The sequence below is a fragment of the Neomonachus schauinslandi genome, chromosome 14, assembly GCF_002201575.2.
Source record: "Neomonachus schauinslandi chromosome 14, ASM220157v2, whole genome shotgun sequence".
In the NCBI taxonomy this organism is placed as follows: domain Eukaryota; kingdom Metazoa; phylum Chordata; class Mammalia; order Carnivora; family Phocidae; genus Neomonachus; species Neomonachus schauinslandi.
In genome coordinates this window covers 57,590,117-57,603,677 of record NC_058416.1, presented here as the reverse complement: position 1 = coordinate 57,603,677, position 13,561 = coordinate 57,590,117, and the positions used below count along the sequence as shown (strand labels likewise).

Sequence of the window (13,561 nt, the reverse complement as noted above, 5' to 3'; positions counted from 1 at the left end):
GTTTTTCAGAAAACGTTAGGCTTTCACACACAACTCAAGTTTACACGTTCATTTTCTCCCTCCCTCCCTCTCTCCCTCCCTGTACTGGGTTGCTTGGCAGTCATGATCCAGGGAAGCAGCTTATAGAATCCACACTCTTCAGAGCTATCCTTGATTTTAGCTTATCACTGGTCATCGTGGGGTTCCGAGGAGCCAGGCAGGCTGATATCTGCAGACTGAGTCTCCTGTATTTCTTGACAATGAAAAACTAGAGCAGGAGAGGGGCAATACTGGAATGACCTTGCTCTCAGAGCTGGGGCACCAAGTGAGATTAATGGGCAGCATCTGCTGCTGCCGAGATGCAGAAAGGCAGAGTTGGCACTGTCAGTGGGACCGCAGGGCTGGATGCGTCCTCTGCCAGAGGACAGAACGCTTCAAAGCAAACAAAACCACAGAGAGGAAAAATAACACTCCTGCCATGAAATCACAAGTCAAATCAATAAACCACAAGGTTAATTTCCATAGGTTTGTAGCTCTGTGGTGTTGCGTGAGGAAGTGACTGGCACAATGGAAAGAACATGGGCTTTAGAGTCGATGGATATGGGATAAATCCTGCCACTCGATGGAGGGATGGCCTTGGGGAAGTTACTTAAATTTGGCATCATTTCCTTGTCTGTAAATGGGTATGATAATGATGTACTAGCTTTGTGGCTAGAAAGATCCCTGTGCATGTGTGCGTGCGTATTTGTGTGTGTGCGTGTCTCTGTACAGTGCTGAACACATGAGGTGTTAAGACAGAGGTAGGTACCATCAATATCATGATCAAAACTCTAAGAGCCAGTTAAGACTTTATGAAAAGTCTGCTCCTCCAAACTTTGCTCCTGCTGAAATATGTCCATGATAACACAAATTACTTTGATGAGCTTTCAAACTGTATAGTTTCTCTTCTTGGAATGGTCATGTTAAAGTCACACCTAAATAATTCTACATTATTTCTGTTGAAATTAAATAAGAAATTTAAAGCAAACATGGATTATAAATATTTATCCTAAAATTTTTAAACACATGGTTGGCATTCAGTGAGTAGAATGATCATATGGACCCACATCCATTAGTACCAGTTTTAAATGATTGGTTATTGGTAAGGTTCAACTTGGTCAGCACAGTTTTTTCTGGTTGGCTGTTGCTAACTCACTCGATCCTGTATGATGATTTATATCATTGTGTGTATTTTGTCATAGTTCTATCCATCTTTAATTTCATCTTCCCTTCTAGGGGTGTGTGTGTTTAAATATGCAGAAATCAATTTAGCAAATATAAAGTAACTTCTGTTTAGCAGTGTTTGTCAAGTATCTATTGAATAAGTCAGTTAATATATAGCCTAGCATATTATCAGTTAAGATACTGCCCGCTGTATTATCCATTGATATGTTGCCTATTACGTTACTTGAACACAGAGCTATGAGACAGTGGAGGGCCAGGTTGTTTCTGATTGTGAGAACCAGGAGCGCTCCCAGAGGAGGTAACATCTGAGTTGGGTCTATCAGAATCAGGCCCATGAAGAGGGAGCTGGAAGTTAGTCTAGGCAGAGGTCACAACATGAAGCATTGCCCAGAGTCATGAAGGTGCTTGGGGCAGAGAGATGACCGTAAGGCACGTGGTAGAAAGTGGCCGCAGTTCAAAATCAAGCCTGAAGAACAGGCTGAGATTACGTCATGGAGGTCTGAGGAGACCATGCTAAGGAGTTTCTCAGACTTGGAAGGAATCCACACAGAGTTTTGAGCACCACACATGATAATATCTTTCTTTTACAAAGAAAACTGACTGCAGAGTGGAGAAGGAAGAGAGGACATGAGTGTGGAGAGGTAAGTTAGGGTACTTTTCACGATGGCTCAGGCAAGACGCGAGGACCAGGCAGTGGGGTTGGAGAGGAAGAGATGGAATTGAGAATGGTGGGGAGGGTGAGCATTCAGGACTTGTAGGCGGCTGATGTGGCAGTGAGGGCGAGGGAGGGGGCAAGGACGGCTGTGCTGAGGCTCGCTAGGCCAAGTTAGTGGGTGGTGACACCATCCGACTGATCCCAAACACCCATGAGGTCAATGAGAGCTAGGACACAGGCACATTTGCGGTCCCTTCTGGGCCGGGTCCTGTGACTAATGGCATCTGACACTAAAAGCATGTTAACAAGTGGGAAAAGTACTCAACTTCTCCCAGGGTATAAAATTCTAACCACCAGCTTCCAAATGGAAACCAGACAGTTGACCAGAGGTGCTTGAAACAAGCTGGTAAATGTCTGGGCCATCAACTCTCATCAGAGGGAAGACACACTGTTGTAGGAAACAACAATTTCTAAGCAAATTTTCTGAAGTTTGAGCTTGTACGTGATATCATCAGGGGCATGGGCAAGAGACAACTGAATTAAAAAACCAGCTAACACATAAGAGGTCCTGAAAGCAAGCACGACAACATGGAGCATGCTAATAAAATAGAATAGACAACTTTTGTATTTGCAGTTTAGAAAAAAAACCAACGACTCATCGTAAAACCAACTCTTTCTACTGCATTATTTAAAAGCATGCAGAAACTTTTATCTACCAAGAAAGTATCTATAAACGCATGCGCTTAACTTGCCCCAAATAGCTTGAGCAACTTCAAAATTTCAGATAGAAGTTTTTATCATTTTCTCATGGACCAGCTCAGCATCACCATAATAATTAAAGGAAAAAACATGTCAAACCTCACTTGGCTGCTACAGCTATTGGAGGCACAGCTGTTGTGATTCTTAATGCATTTATAGCGCCTGCCAATGCTCCGTCTAGCTCCACATCCTTAAGCTTTCAATGGTTTTGCTTTGTTTGTTTTGTATCCTGTGGAACAGAAAATAACCTGCACTGATTGTGGCAATTGATTGACTCAGCTGGTGCCTCAGAATATGAAATGGGAACTGAAAAGCACATCTGAAAAGTGTGTGGGCTGGAGGTGAGCAGGAAGGGGGTGCCTCCACCCCAGATTGTGCACAGAAGCATGGAACCAGCTGTGTCAGGCAATGGTTCTATCAGCTAAGTAACACAAAGTACCTTGTATTCTGCCTGCCTCTCCCTCTGTTTTCAGGGAGTGCACTGTTCTGAAAACTTTTCGAGAAGTATATACAATTCTCCCTCTGTCAGCTAACCTCCAGCAGGGGGGAGGCAGGCAGCCCCAGGGAGGGCTGTCTTCCCAGGCTCTGGGGCTGTCCCCTCTAAGGATCCACATCTGTCTTCCCTGTCCTGTCCTGTCCAAAGGCATCTGAAGCTGAATGAGGAATTGTACCTGCAAGGTCCACAGAGTGGAGGCGGTTTCTTTAACGTTTCATTGGCTTCCCTGAGGTGGGAGGCAAGTAAGCAAAAAACAGATGTTGAAGGGCAACTGAGATGTTTTAATAATAATTCCTTCTTCACTTGCTACAACTTGGTCAAATATGAACAAAAGCGCCAAATGTTAACAATTGTGCTCCATTTAACAAAATCGGCTATTTTGTTAACAGGGGAAAATATCTAATCCATACATTTTTTTTAAAGACTTATAAGGGGCTACCAGGAGATAGACATGTTTTAAAGACAATCCAGGGTTCAGAAAAATGCATAGGTTGTACTTAAGCCTGAAGATTTTGGCATAACATCTTCAATTTCCCAGTTTAAATTGCGCCGAAAAACAGTCTCCATGTTCAATTACAAAATCAATCGCCAGCGCTTATACCCTTGAGAAATATACAGGAGAAAAGTAAGTGGGATGAGAAGAATACTTTCCTAAATATATTTAGATATATATGTATACACTTATTTTTTTTTCAAGAGCAGGCTGCAAAGCGTTACTTAGGTTTATAAGTTTTAGCTCCAGTAATTGGAAAATAAATTTTTGTGGCCCAGAGCAATACCATTAGCTAATGAAATAGTGCCATCTGTGTTTTTCCGGATGCCCTAACTGGGAGTAGTTTTAAAGTGCTGTCCTTCGTTTCTCTTAATTTTACGGTGATAGCAAAATGTGTTCTTTCAGAATTAAGCAACTGTGGTCCTACGTAAGATTAATGTCTTTTCTGCTTGGAGATCCAAAGGGACTTCGAATTAGTCATAAAATAGAGAAAGAAAGAAGGCCTTCTGGGGACCCCAGAGGGGGAGAGATTTGCTCTCCAACCCCGCAGGGTCCCCGCTGAGGCCCCCTGGGGCAGTGACAAGTGACAGGGCACAGGACACCCGTGTCTAGAATGGGGCCTGTCAGTTCAGGGAGGAGCAGCAGAGTCATCGGGACTCCAGGGGACAGAGGCCCAAGTCTGCGGCAGGGTGGGGGCGGGGGGGGGGGGGAGGCGGGGAGGATGGCTCAGTCCTACCTTGTATTCCTCCTGCGTAGCTATCTTTTTTTTCTCCCATTTTTGGTAAACCCACAGATGTTCCCCAAGGGGTTAGCACAGACTGCTCTTTGCTTGTTGGGAGAAAGAACCAGCTCCTCTTCTGTAGCAACGTAAACAAACTTGCCCTTTCTGTTCCGTCTTTCTCCCGAGATCCCTGATCCACTCTCTGATGACAACCTGCCATTTTCTGTTCAATTCAGCATGTTTACTTTTTTATTGTGATTCATGTCTGAGTTTCTTTTGAATCAAATTACTGCATTTCCCTGGTGAGATATGCCATATGACGATCTTGTTAGAACAAAATCAAATATAAAATTTGCACTCAGTGCTGCTCAGCCTCGTCCCCACCACATGTCTTCCCTTTGGTTTGGACACACTTCTGGCGGCTACTTGAACGGTAATGAACCCTTCCAGCGCTTAGGACAATTTTCAGACATTTCTGTCTTGGAAAAGATAAAGACAGACGGGTTGAAACAGTGTCAACATAGAGAAAGTCACTATTGGGGCTGGTTTTCCCCAATACACATGGATTGAAGAAAACCAGAAAGACCAAGCGATTCATTTTGGCGAGTCACAGCAGTAACTGGAGACTTTCTTGACATTTTATCCTCAGAGATGTAACATCATTCATTGTTTCAGTGAATCCTGAAGCCAAGCATTCCATAGATTTTTTTTTTTTTTTTGAATGGGAATGGAGCAATCTAGTTCGTATTACACTTTTCAGTGAATAGTTTCCCCCTCCCCTGTACTTTTCTGGGTGCTGATTATCTTTCAAGCAATTTCTGTGTGCCTCATACAAATAATGTTTAACAACTAGGTTGTGCTAAATAGTGCAGGAATGAGTCTCCATCCAAATATAGGAGAGACTCATGTTATCTGAGTCTTTCTTCAGTTCCCATGGCTTCCAGAGTGGTGTTCAAGCTTCTTGGTGGGATGCTTTGTGATCAGAGCCTGACTACTCGTGAACCCCAGCCCTTCCTAGGATTGGGCACACAGCACTACTGCCATTTTGGAGTACACCCCATTCTCTAGCTTTTGTGTCTGCCTGGAATCTGCCATCTTCCATTTCCTGGCCAACTCCCACTCACTTTTTTGAAGAAAGAGTCATCCTCGCTCAGTCTGGTACCCCAGACTAGCCAACGTGCCCCCAGGGGCCTTGAAAGGACTGCTGCGAATCTCACTTGTGGGGTTTAAGCTTACAGACCTGCTGTAGTCCCTGTATGGCTGCTTCCTCCAGTGGCGTGAGCTTCCGGAGGGTGAGCGCGGGGCAGGAAGTTCTCCATGTCCCCAGCACCCAGCAGTGCCAGATTCACAGCACCTGAGTAGTATACGCTGGCGAATTAACGAGCACAGCAACTTGTTAAATTAACTGCCTCTCCTCCAACTTTTGTTGACAAAGACACTCTAGAAACTTTTTTAAAAAAATAAACAGTATTTGGTGGTCTATAGTCACACCATTCCCTAGGACTTTCCTAATTTAGATATGAAAATATTCTTTTAGCAATAAAAGGTGACAGCATCTATTTTGAAATACTTATTTTCTCAAACCCTTTGTCCACAGAATCAAACCTACCTACTCATTTAAGTTACCTTTTAATGGGAACTTTGGATGATACATGATACATGGTAAGGAAACCACTGAGTGTTTTAGATGAAACAAAAATGTACTGAGCCATAGTGTGACGGGCTTATTCTATCCTCAGAGTGCCGAACACAAGAAATGACAGAGATGAACTGAAACCACAAAATGACACAATCTCCCTGTAAAGAACACGGTGTGAACTTTTCTCTTGGATCTTATTATAAGTTAGTATTTTTCTCTTTTACTGGTTAACACTTCGACTAAATGCCAGATTCAAGTCTAGCACTTATGATGCTAAATGAGATAATCCCCACAACAAGTTGCTGAGGTTGACACTATAGGTATTCCATTTTATGGATGAAGAAACCGAGGCCCAGACAGGGTAGACAGCTTGCCCAAGGTCACACAGCTAAAGAGATGCAGAGATGAGCTGGAATACAGGCAGTCTGGCCCCAGAGCCTGTGTCCCAAACCACAGTGAGATTCACACCGCACCAGGCAGCCAGGGCACTCCTGACTTATGGTGTGGATTAAATGAAAGGCTGCACACTCAGCTGCACGGTTCACAGAGGTGTGTGTGGAGCGCTAGGATTATCCCCTACAGAACCTTCCATTTCATAATTCTCCTCGTAACACCTCCCTGTTTGTTCCTGCTTTCCTCTCTAGCATATGTGCTTTTTAATTTTTTTCCCTTTCTTCTTCTTTCCCTCTTTAAAAAACCCCAACAAACTGATAATGGTCTTGGTGTTTAAAAGTATTTATCCCCCCACCCAGTTTATTGAGATGTAACTGACATGTAACATTGTGTCAGTTTCAGGTATGCAATGTGATGATTTGATACATGTATATATTACAGTCCTCTCTGATCCATGAATAGCTAGAATGAGAAAAAGAGTTTCTTGAAATGTAATTAATTAATACAATATTTTATTTCAGTATGACAACCCTTAATAAATCATTAATTATAAACTGCTTCAAATGAGTATAAACCGTTCTAGTTTGCACTTACAAGTCATATTTCTTCAGGAGGTATGAATGGGAAATGATTTTTTTTTTGTATGTTTTCAAATATGCCTCATCTATAGTGTGTTATAGGAAGTCTTGAGGTATTTTTATATAGTCCATGAAAAATGGGACTCAGGTGATTTTATGAATTGTATTTGAGCCTATAACTAATCTCTTTGACATTATTAACATCTTTAATAAACATCTGAGCAATATCTGCATTCAGAATATTGGATAGAACTAAGACATCATCTCTATTCATTAGGCTTATATTTTCTCACTAACCTAATTTTGTCTTTCATAAGATATTAATGCTTTTGGAAGTCTTACTCTTAATCCTATTAATTCGTAAGCTAGCCTTTAAAAGTGCATGAGGAAACATGCAAAGGCAGTCAGTTTCACCAAATTACAAGCTAAATTGTTAAAGGTAGATCTAAGAACTTTGGGGTTGCTAAAATGCAGAACTTTATCTGAAAATATTGCCTGGACTGAAATCCAACCCTCGAGGCCCAGTTTCCCTGGCACAGCAGGCTTCTGAGCTCAGGTCACTGGCAACGCAAGGAGGATGCTCATGTCAGCAGAGCAGAGTGGGTGTCTGTCCATTTGTCCACGTTGGCCTAAAGACCCACTCTTAAAAGCAGCCATGGCTCAGCTCTGACTGCTATAATGAAATCTCTGGCGATTCAGCTCAGAAGTGGGGCTAAACCCAAGACAACACAGCATCTGGGGCATGAAATGAAGTATCATCAGTGTCCCCGAGGGGGGAAAGAAGCAGAGTTTGAAACTCATAGGGTACAGAGGTGGTAGGAACTGATTTCTAAAATACTCCTAATTCCAGACAAAATGTTTCCCAACTGTGAGCTGGTTAGGGAGATGTAGTATCGCAGACACATTCTAAAATGGCCAAAGCTCCGTATCTATGTAATCTTGTTTGTACTGTATGCAAGCTGCTACTTTTTTCTCCACCAATGCGTGTGAACTCATTTTATTTAATAAGGTAAAAAGAGAGGTCCACCCCCACTATCTTCCTCCCCCTCACCGGCCTCAGCCGCACGCACACACACACAAGTGATGGGATGATTCTTTGAACCCTACTTCTTCAAATCAACTAATTCTCTCCAGTTCTTGAACGACTTTCCAACAGAATCAGCTAGGGGCTGAGGTGGTAAAGTGAGCCCTACATTTTAGAGAAGGTGAGAGAACATCACTGTGCCTGGAAATGTCCCCAGAAGCTGCCCGCACTAGATCTCAGCACAGCCACGCACTCTGGGCCGGCAGGACAGTGGCTGTCATGGCCGTGACACTAGCCAGCCTCCTTTCCTGGGGCCTAATCTCCACCACATGACATCACTGGTTGGTCTGTAATTGTTTTAAGTGGACAGTTTCTTCCTGGATAACTACCGCAACATTATTAGGATTTAACATCAGACTTAATTATAGAAAAAGCCAAGAAGCGTAATCATGAATGGGGAAAGAGCCTGCTTGGCCTCTGTTTCGTTGCATATTTACGAGGACTAAGGGAAACAGTGAAGTGGTCCTCCTTTTCCCATTTTACATACGTTACCTTTCCGGTAAGGAGTCTCACCACCAGATGGAAATAGGTTCCTTTCTGGCAGCCCCCTGGGGTCCTGCCGGCTGGCTACAGGAGTTGGGAGCCCAGTCCCAGGCATGGCGCCCAGGAAGGTGCTCGTGCTCACCTCGTATTCCTCCTTGAAGCCGTAGCCCTCGGCACACTTCATCTGCGTGATGTGCTGGAGCAGGTCGGCCACCCGGATGGCGGGGTGAAGCTGCCCGGTCTGGTAGGGCACGTCGGCCGGCTCTCGCTTCTTGTAAGTGTGCGACTGCACCAAGCTGCTGGTGTCGCTGGCCATCGTGTGGCTTTCGTCTAGGAAAAGAAGGCCACGGGGGGCATGAGGGAGGACCAGTGGGCTACGTGGGGGTCACTGAGAACGCTCAGAGGCTGCCGCTGACATCCCCTCCACCTACGGCTCCAACAATCCCCACAGTGGCTCAGCGAAAAAGAAAGGTTAGATGTTTAGAAATTTAAATGGGGTTGGCAATACTGATAGGAATGAGGCAGAAATCTTTGTTTTTACAAAGCAGTCCAAACGATATATTGCTTTTACAAAGCTAGTTGGTAGGAACCCTTTAGCCTTTGGGCACTCAAGTTTATAGAAGTTTCGGTCTGAAACTTCACCAAGACCTGGCACAAAACCAGCCTTGTCTTCTTCCGAAGAGTCATTAACTAGCTTATATGATGAAGTAAATAAACTCCGTACAAATGTTCTGTGAGCAAAATAAAAGTGCACAAAATGGGTTGGCTTATAAAGCTAGCAACAGAAATGTGGACTTGACACATGAAATCCAAAGACAGTGGAAACAGAAAACGGATGAGGAGTCACTTGCATGCTCCAGTGTCAGAAAGCTTCACAGAAGGTTGTGGACCAGCACATGACACATGGAATGTTCTACAAGAGCTAACATGCAGGCCGACACACAGCAGAACCAGCTGGCTTTGTCAGAATCTACAGATAAGACACATACTCCCATTCCCTCCACACCTTTCCAAGGGCGAATGGGGGAACTTACCATTTATTGGCACTTTTAAGAAGGTACATATCAGGAGAAAAAGAGGAGGAGAAAAAGGAAACAGGGCATAAGCAATAGTACTGTGTGAATAATTACAGGTAGTTTTTATTCTGTGCTTTACTTTTACAGTTAAGTTTTCTATCTGTAGGTGATCAGAGGTCAAAGCCTCAAACCTCCTATCACCTTAGGATGGGGGTGTTTTATTTAAGCACTCAAAAACAAAAAGGAGGTTAAAATAGTATCATAATTGCTTTTCATCCCCCATGAACTAAGTAATGACTAAATAAGTCTTATTTGTATTCGACACATTTTCTCATTTAAATTTCTTGAACACATCAACCAAATTGTACTATAAAACTAATGTCAAAATTTGGTCAAATAAGCCTAAAGAGGCTGTATTTTAATGGAAGACTCCTAGTACATTAGATTAATGAACTGCAGAAATTGTAGCTATTAAAAAATGTCTGATGCAGGAAGGTATTATTAGATTAAGAGTTCCACGTGCTACAGGTTAGCTCATTATAATGCTGAATCCCTTTAGCTGTTTTGTGATTGAGGATATGTCTCATAAAATGTAATGCTAACTTCACTTAAAATGAGAATGTTAAATCAAAATTAATTTCAGGTATAATGAATTAAAACATATATACAAAAAGATATGTTCATTTTTTTAAAAAAATGACTAGATTGTTTATCAATAGGGAATTCAGCTAAGGGTATTCTTTTTTTTTTTTTTTAACTGGGAGATTCAGCTCCAGAGGAAATTTCGTTCAAGGGCACTCGGTTGGCTGGGCCTGGTTTTCAAACCTTAGTTCTATCTACATCGCAAAACACCTGGGGATGCATGGTATGGAAGGTGGTACACAAGTGTGTAGCTATGTTGCTGTTGCTGAAATGGCACCTGGATCACTACAAGGTGGCTAAAGACACAAAGACAAAATAAAAAGGAGTGGTACGTTGATTTCATGATTTTGGTTTTCATTTGGATTTGCTTTGAAATTAGCAATTCAGATGTTCCCATTCTATTAGAACAGTCACAAATAAACCGGGACATTTTCACATCAGATTTGCTTGCTGGCAACTGCCAAGCTCATAAAGTGGGATACAGGATCCCTGCTGAAGGACAGACTCTATGGAGCTTTTAGCTACTCCAGCAGGAAGTTCTGTTCTTTATATTAAAATAAATGGAACATTAATTAGTTTCCCCCCTGTGCCTCTCTCATTCTCTCTGTTTTGTACCTTTTGGGATGAATGTAATTAAACGCCCTCCATTGTGGACTGACCTTCTAAACTTCCCCTAAATGAATCATCTGGGCCTTTCTTGTGGAGACACCGCAGCCTGGTAGGGCTCTGGTCCTAGGGCTAGGCATTCTTGGAAGGTTTAATTCCCAGAGCGGCCAGCATTGTTGCCACCGTACTGATCACGCCCCGCTGCATTATGATCTCCACCTCATTACTAGTGTGCAGGACCTGTCTTAAAGCATTTAAACACTACCGAGGCCATCTAAGAAAGGAGAGCTATTATCGAGTACATAGATATCAAAGAGGGAATAGAAGGCTTCTCGTGCCATCTGTGATATGAAACTGGGTCACCCACACTATTAGAAATTCTTGATGCCACCAAAATTAGTGGTTAATCAGTTTGCTCTGACTTAAAAAGAATAATTACTGATAAAATATATCATTTGACATTGATTTCCTATATTGGTTTAAGAATTACCAACAATTTTTTCAGTTAAAAATTACGCCTAGGAGGAAATCAGAAATAAAGCTTCTCACCAACAGTTCTGATGGTTTTTGGAGAACTGCGAATTAATTCTACCTACATTCTTTCATAGGCTATCTTCAATTCTCAACAAACCAGCTGAAAAATCTAGAATTGAAATGAGTGCTATGTTTTTGAGGGGTGTGAGGTGTTCTATCTACTTATTAAGCAGTATCAGCATCTATCAAAATTTGTCTATCAATATCTATCTACATCTATCTATCTCCCTCCCTCTCTCTCTCTCTCTCTCATTTTTTTGACAAGAAAAATGACATAAAGGCATACTAAAGCTCTATACATTAGGCTGGGCACCTTAGCACATAAGCATAAAAGGAGGAGATAATACAGGATTTAAGGGTGCTGAGCTCCAAGTCACAGCAAAACGTTCTTGTCTGTATAAATTGTTAATAGTGCTGTTCCCCAAAAGTGCCAGAGTAGATGTATGTATGTCCAGCTTATCATCTTCCCATGGTGTCAAGGGATCACTTCATTAATCCTTACTATGGAATATAGAGATTCACATCTGCACCAAACACCGTGGGAGGAACGGTTCCCAAGAACCACCATTTGCTGTGTTGGTACATATATAAGCCAGACATGATAACAGTTATTTGTCAATCTGGCTGACTTATTTTTCACAGATGTGCATCATTTTTGCTACTTGAATTGTCTGTTCAAGTGATTCCCTTTCAGTAAAGAAGCCTAACCAAGTTTAAAAGATGTCCTTAGTGTTTGTACTAACAAAGCAGTGACTGTAAAAAATGATATTTGTTTAATGAGCTTATCTTAATCCTGCTGTGCAATCTGAACATTTTCTTCCCTCTGACAGTGCATGTCTTAGCCCTCCCCACTCCAGCTCCCCCAAGGTCAGAACATCTACTAAAGGAGCTGCAGACTGAATGCCACAGCACACAAAGAAATCACAAATATTTGCCTATCAAGAGATTCTGCAAATGTCATCTGCATGTAGATTACTTTGTTCGGGTGCCTAAAATTAGCCTGTGCCCCTTACTTATGAAAAGAATAAAAAACCAGCCTTTTCCCCATATAGCTGGCATGAAAAGGGGGAGAGGGCTTTAGTGAGCTGTGTTCATTTTTGTGAACCCCAAAAATCTGGGTTTATGTCCATTCTTACACTTCTGTCTGAGTTCACTTGTAACTCAGGCAACAAACTTGCTCAAGCCCAGAAAATATCGTAAGAAAAACAAATCTCCCTATCTACAAAAATCATAACAACTTAGAGAAAAGAGAAGCACAGGGGGAAAAATTATGTTGCAAAGATATCAACCCTTGTAAAGAGAATTAGGAAGCAGAAGTCAAACAGCTGAGGATGGAACTTTTGCTACAATGAATTGGTATATACCTTGAAGTCGATTGTGTTGTGCTCCTTCTCGGTAAGGTTAGTAGTAGAAAGAGAACACAGCCGTGATACACTTGGGTTATTGATGCATCTCAAATGCAACAGCAGCTCATGCTTATTTGGTTATCAGAGCCAGGTAATGCCATTTCTCCAGAACCTTCTTACACTGGACAAATGGGATTTTTTTCGGCTCCCCATGGGGAACATTTTATATTTTCAATGCATTCTGCCCCACTGGGCTAACATTTTATTTCATTTCTAGTGACATCTGACATATAATAAACCATGACACATAATAAACCATGTGATTATAAAGTGCCATCTTGTCACTTTGCTGCTGAGAACATCAGCTCCTTTGAAATTCTACTGTGTGACAGACATTTTGGAATGCTGGGGGTGCCCTGAATGGCTCTGAGAAGGGGGGCCCAGACTCTGCTGTGATCATTTTTCTGCATAACATTTGGCATAATTAGAAAAATGCTATTTTTGGGCGCCTGGGTGGCTCAGTCGGTTAACGACTGCCTTCGGCTCAGGTCATGATCCTGGAGTCCCTGGATCGAGTCCCGCATCGGGCTCCCTGCTCAGCGGGGGGTCTGCTTCTCCCTCTCCCCCTCCCCCTGCTTGTGTTCCCTCTCTCGCTGTGTCTCTCTCTGTCAAAAAAATAAATAAAATCTTTAAAAAAAAAAAAAAAAAAAAAAAAAAAGAAAAATGCTATTTTTGAAATTGAAGTTTTTAGAGCTTAGTGATAAGTGAAAATAATAAGAAGTGATTTTTACTTTTACGACTGTCACATTACCGAATTCAGCTCTTGGAAGTACACAGCGGAGTGATGACATACTGTGTTTTCCCTTGGGATCAAATCTGACTTTAAATTCTGAACACAGAAAGGGAAAATACT

The 13,561-nt window shown here is 42.3% G+C and overlaps 1 protein-coding gene across 1 annotated transcript in view; it reads right to left on the bottom strand.

The window, feature by feature from the left end:
* The window catches only part of PTPRM (protein tyrosine phosphatase receptor type M), an 812,937-nt gene that overhangs the window by 142,585 nt on the left and 656,791 nt on the right, over window positions 1-13,561 (bottom strand). The window contains exons 19-20 of the mRNA XM_044921209.1: window positions 9,539-9,550; window positions 8,647-8,834 (exon numbers count right to left, since the gene is read on the bottom strand). Coding sequence (XP_044777144.1) covers window positions 8,647-8,834; window positions 9,539-9,550 — 200 coding nt within the window. The remainder of the gene's footprint in view (window positions 1-8,646; window positions 8,835-9,538; window positions 9,551-13,561) is intronic.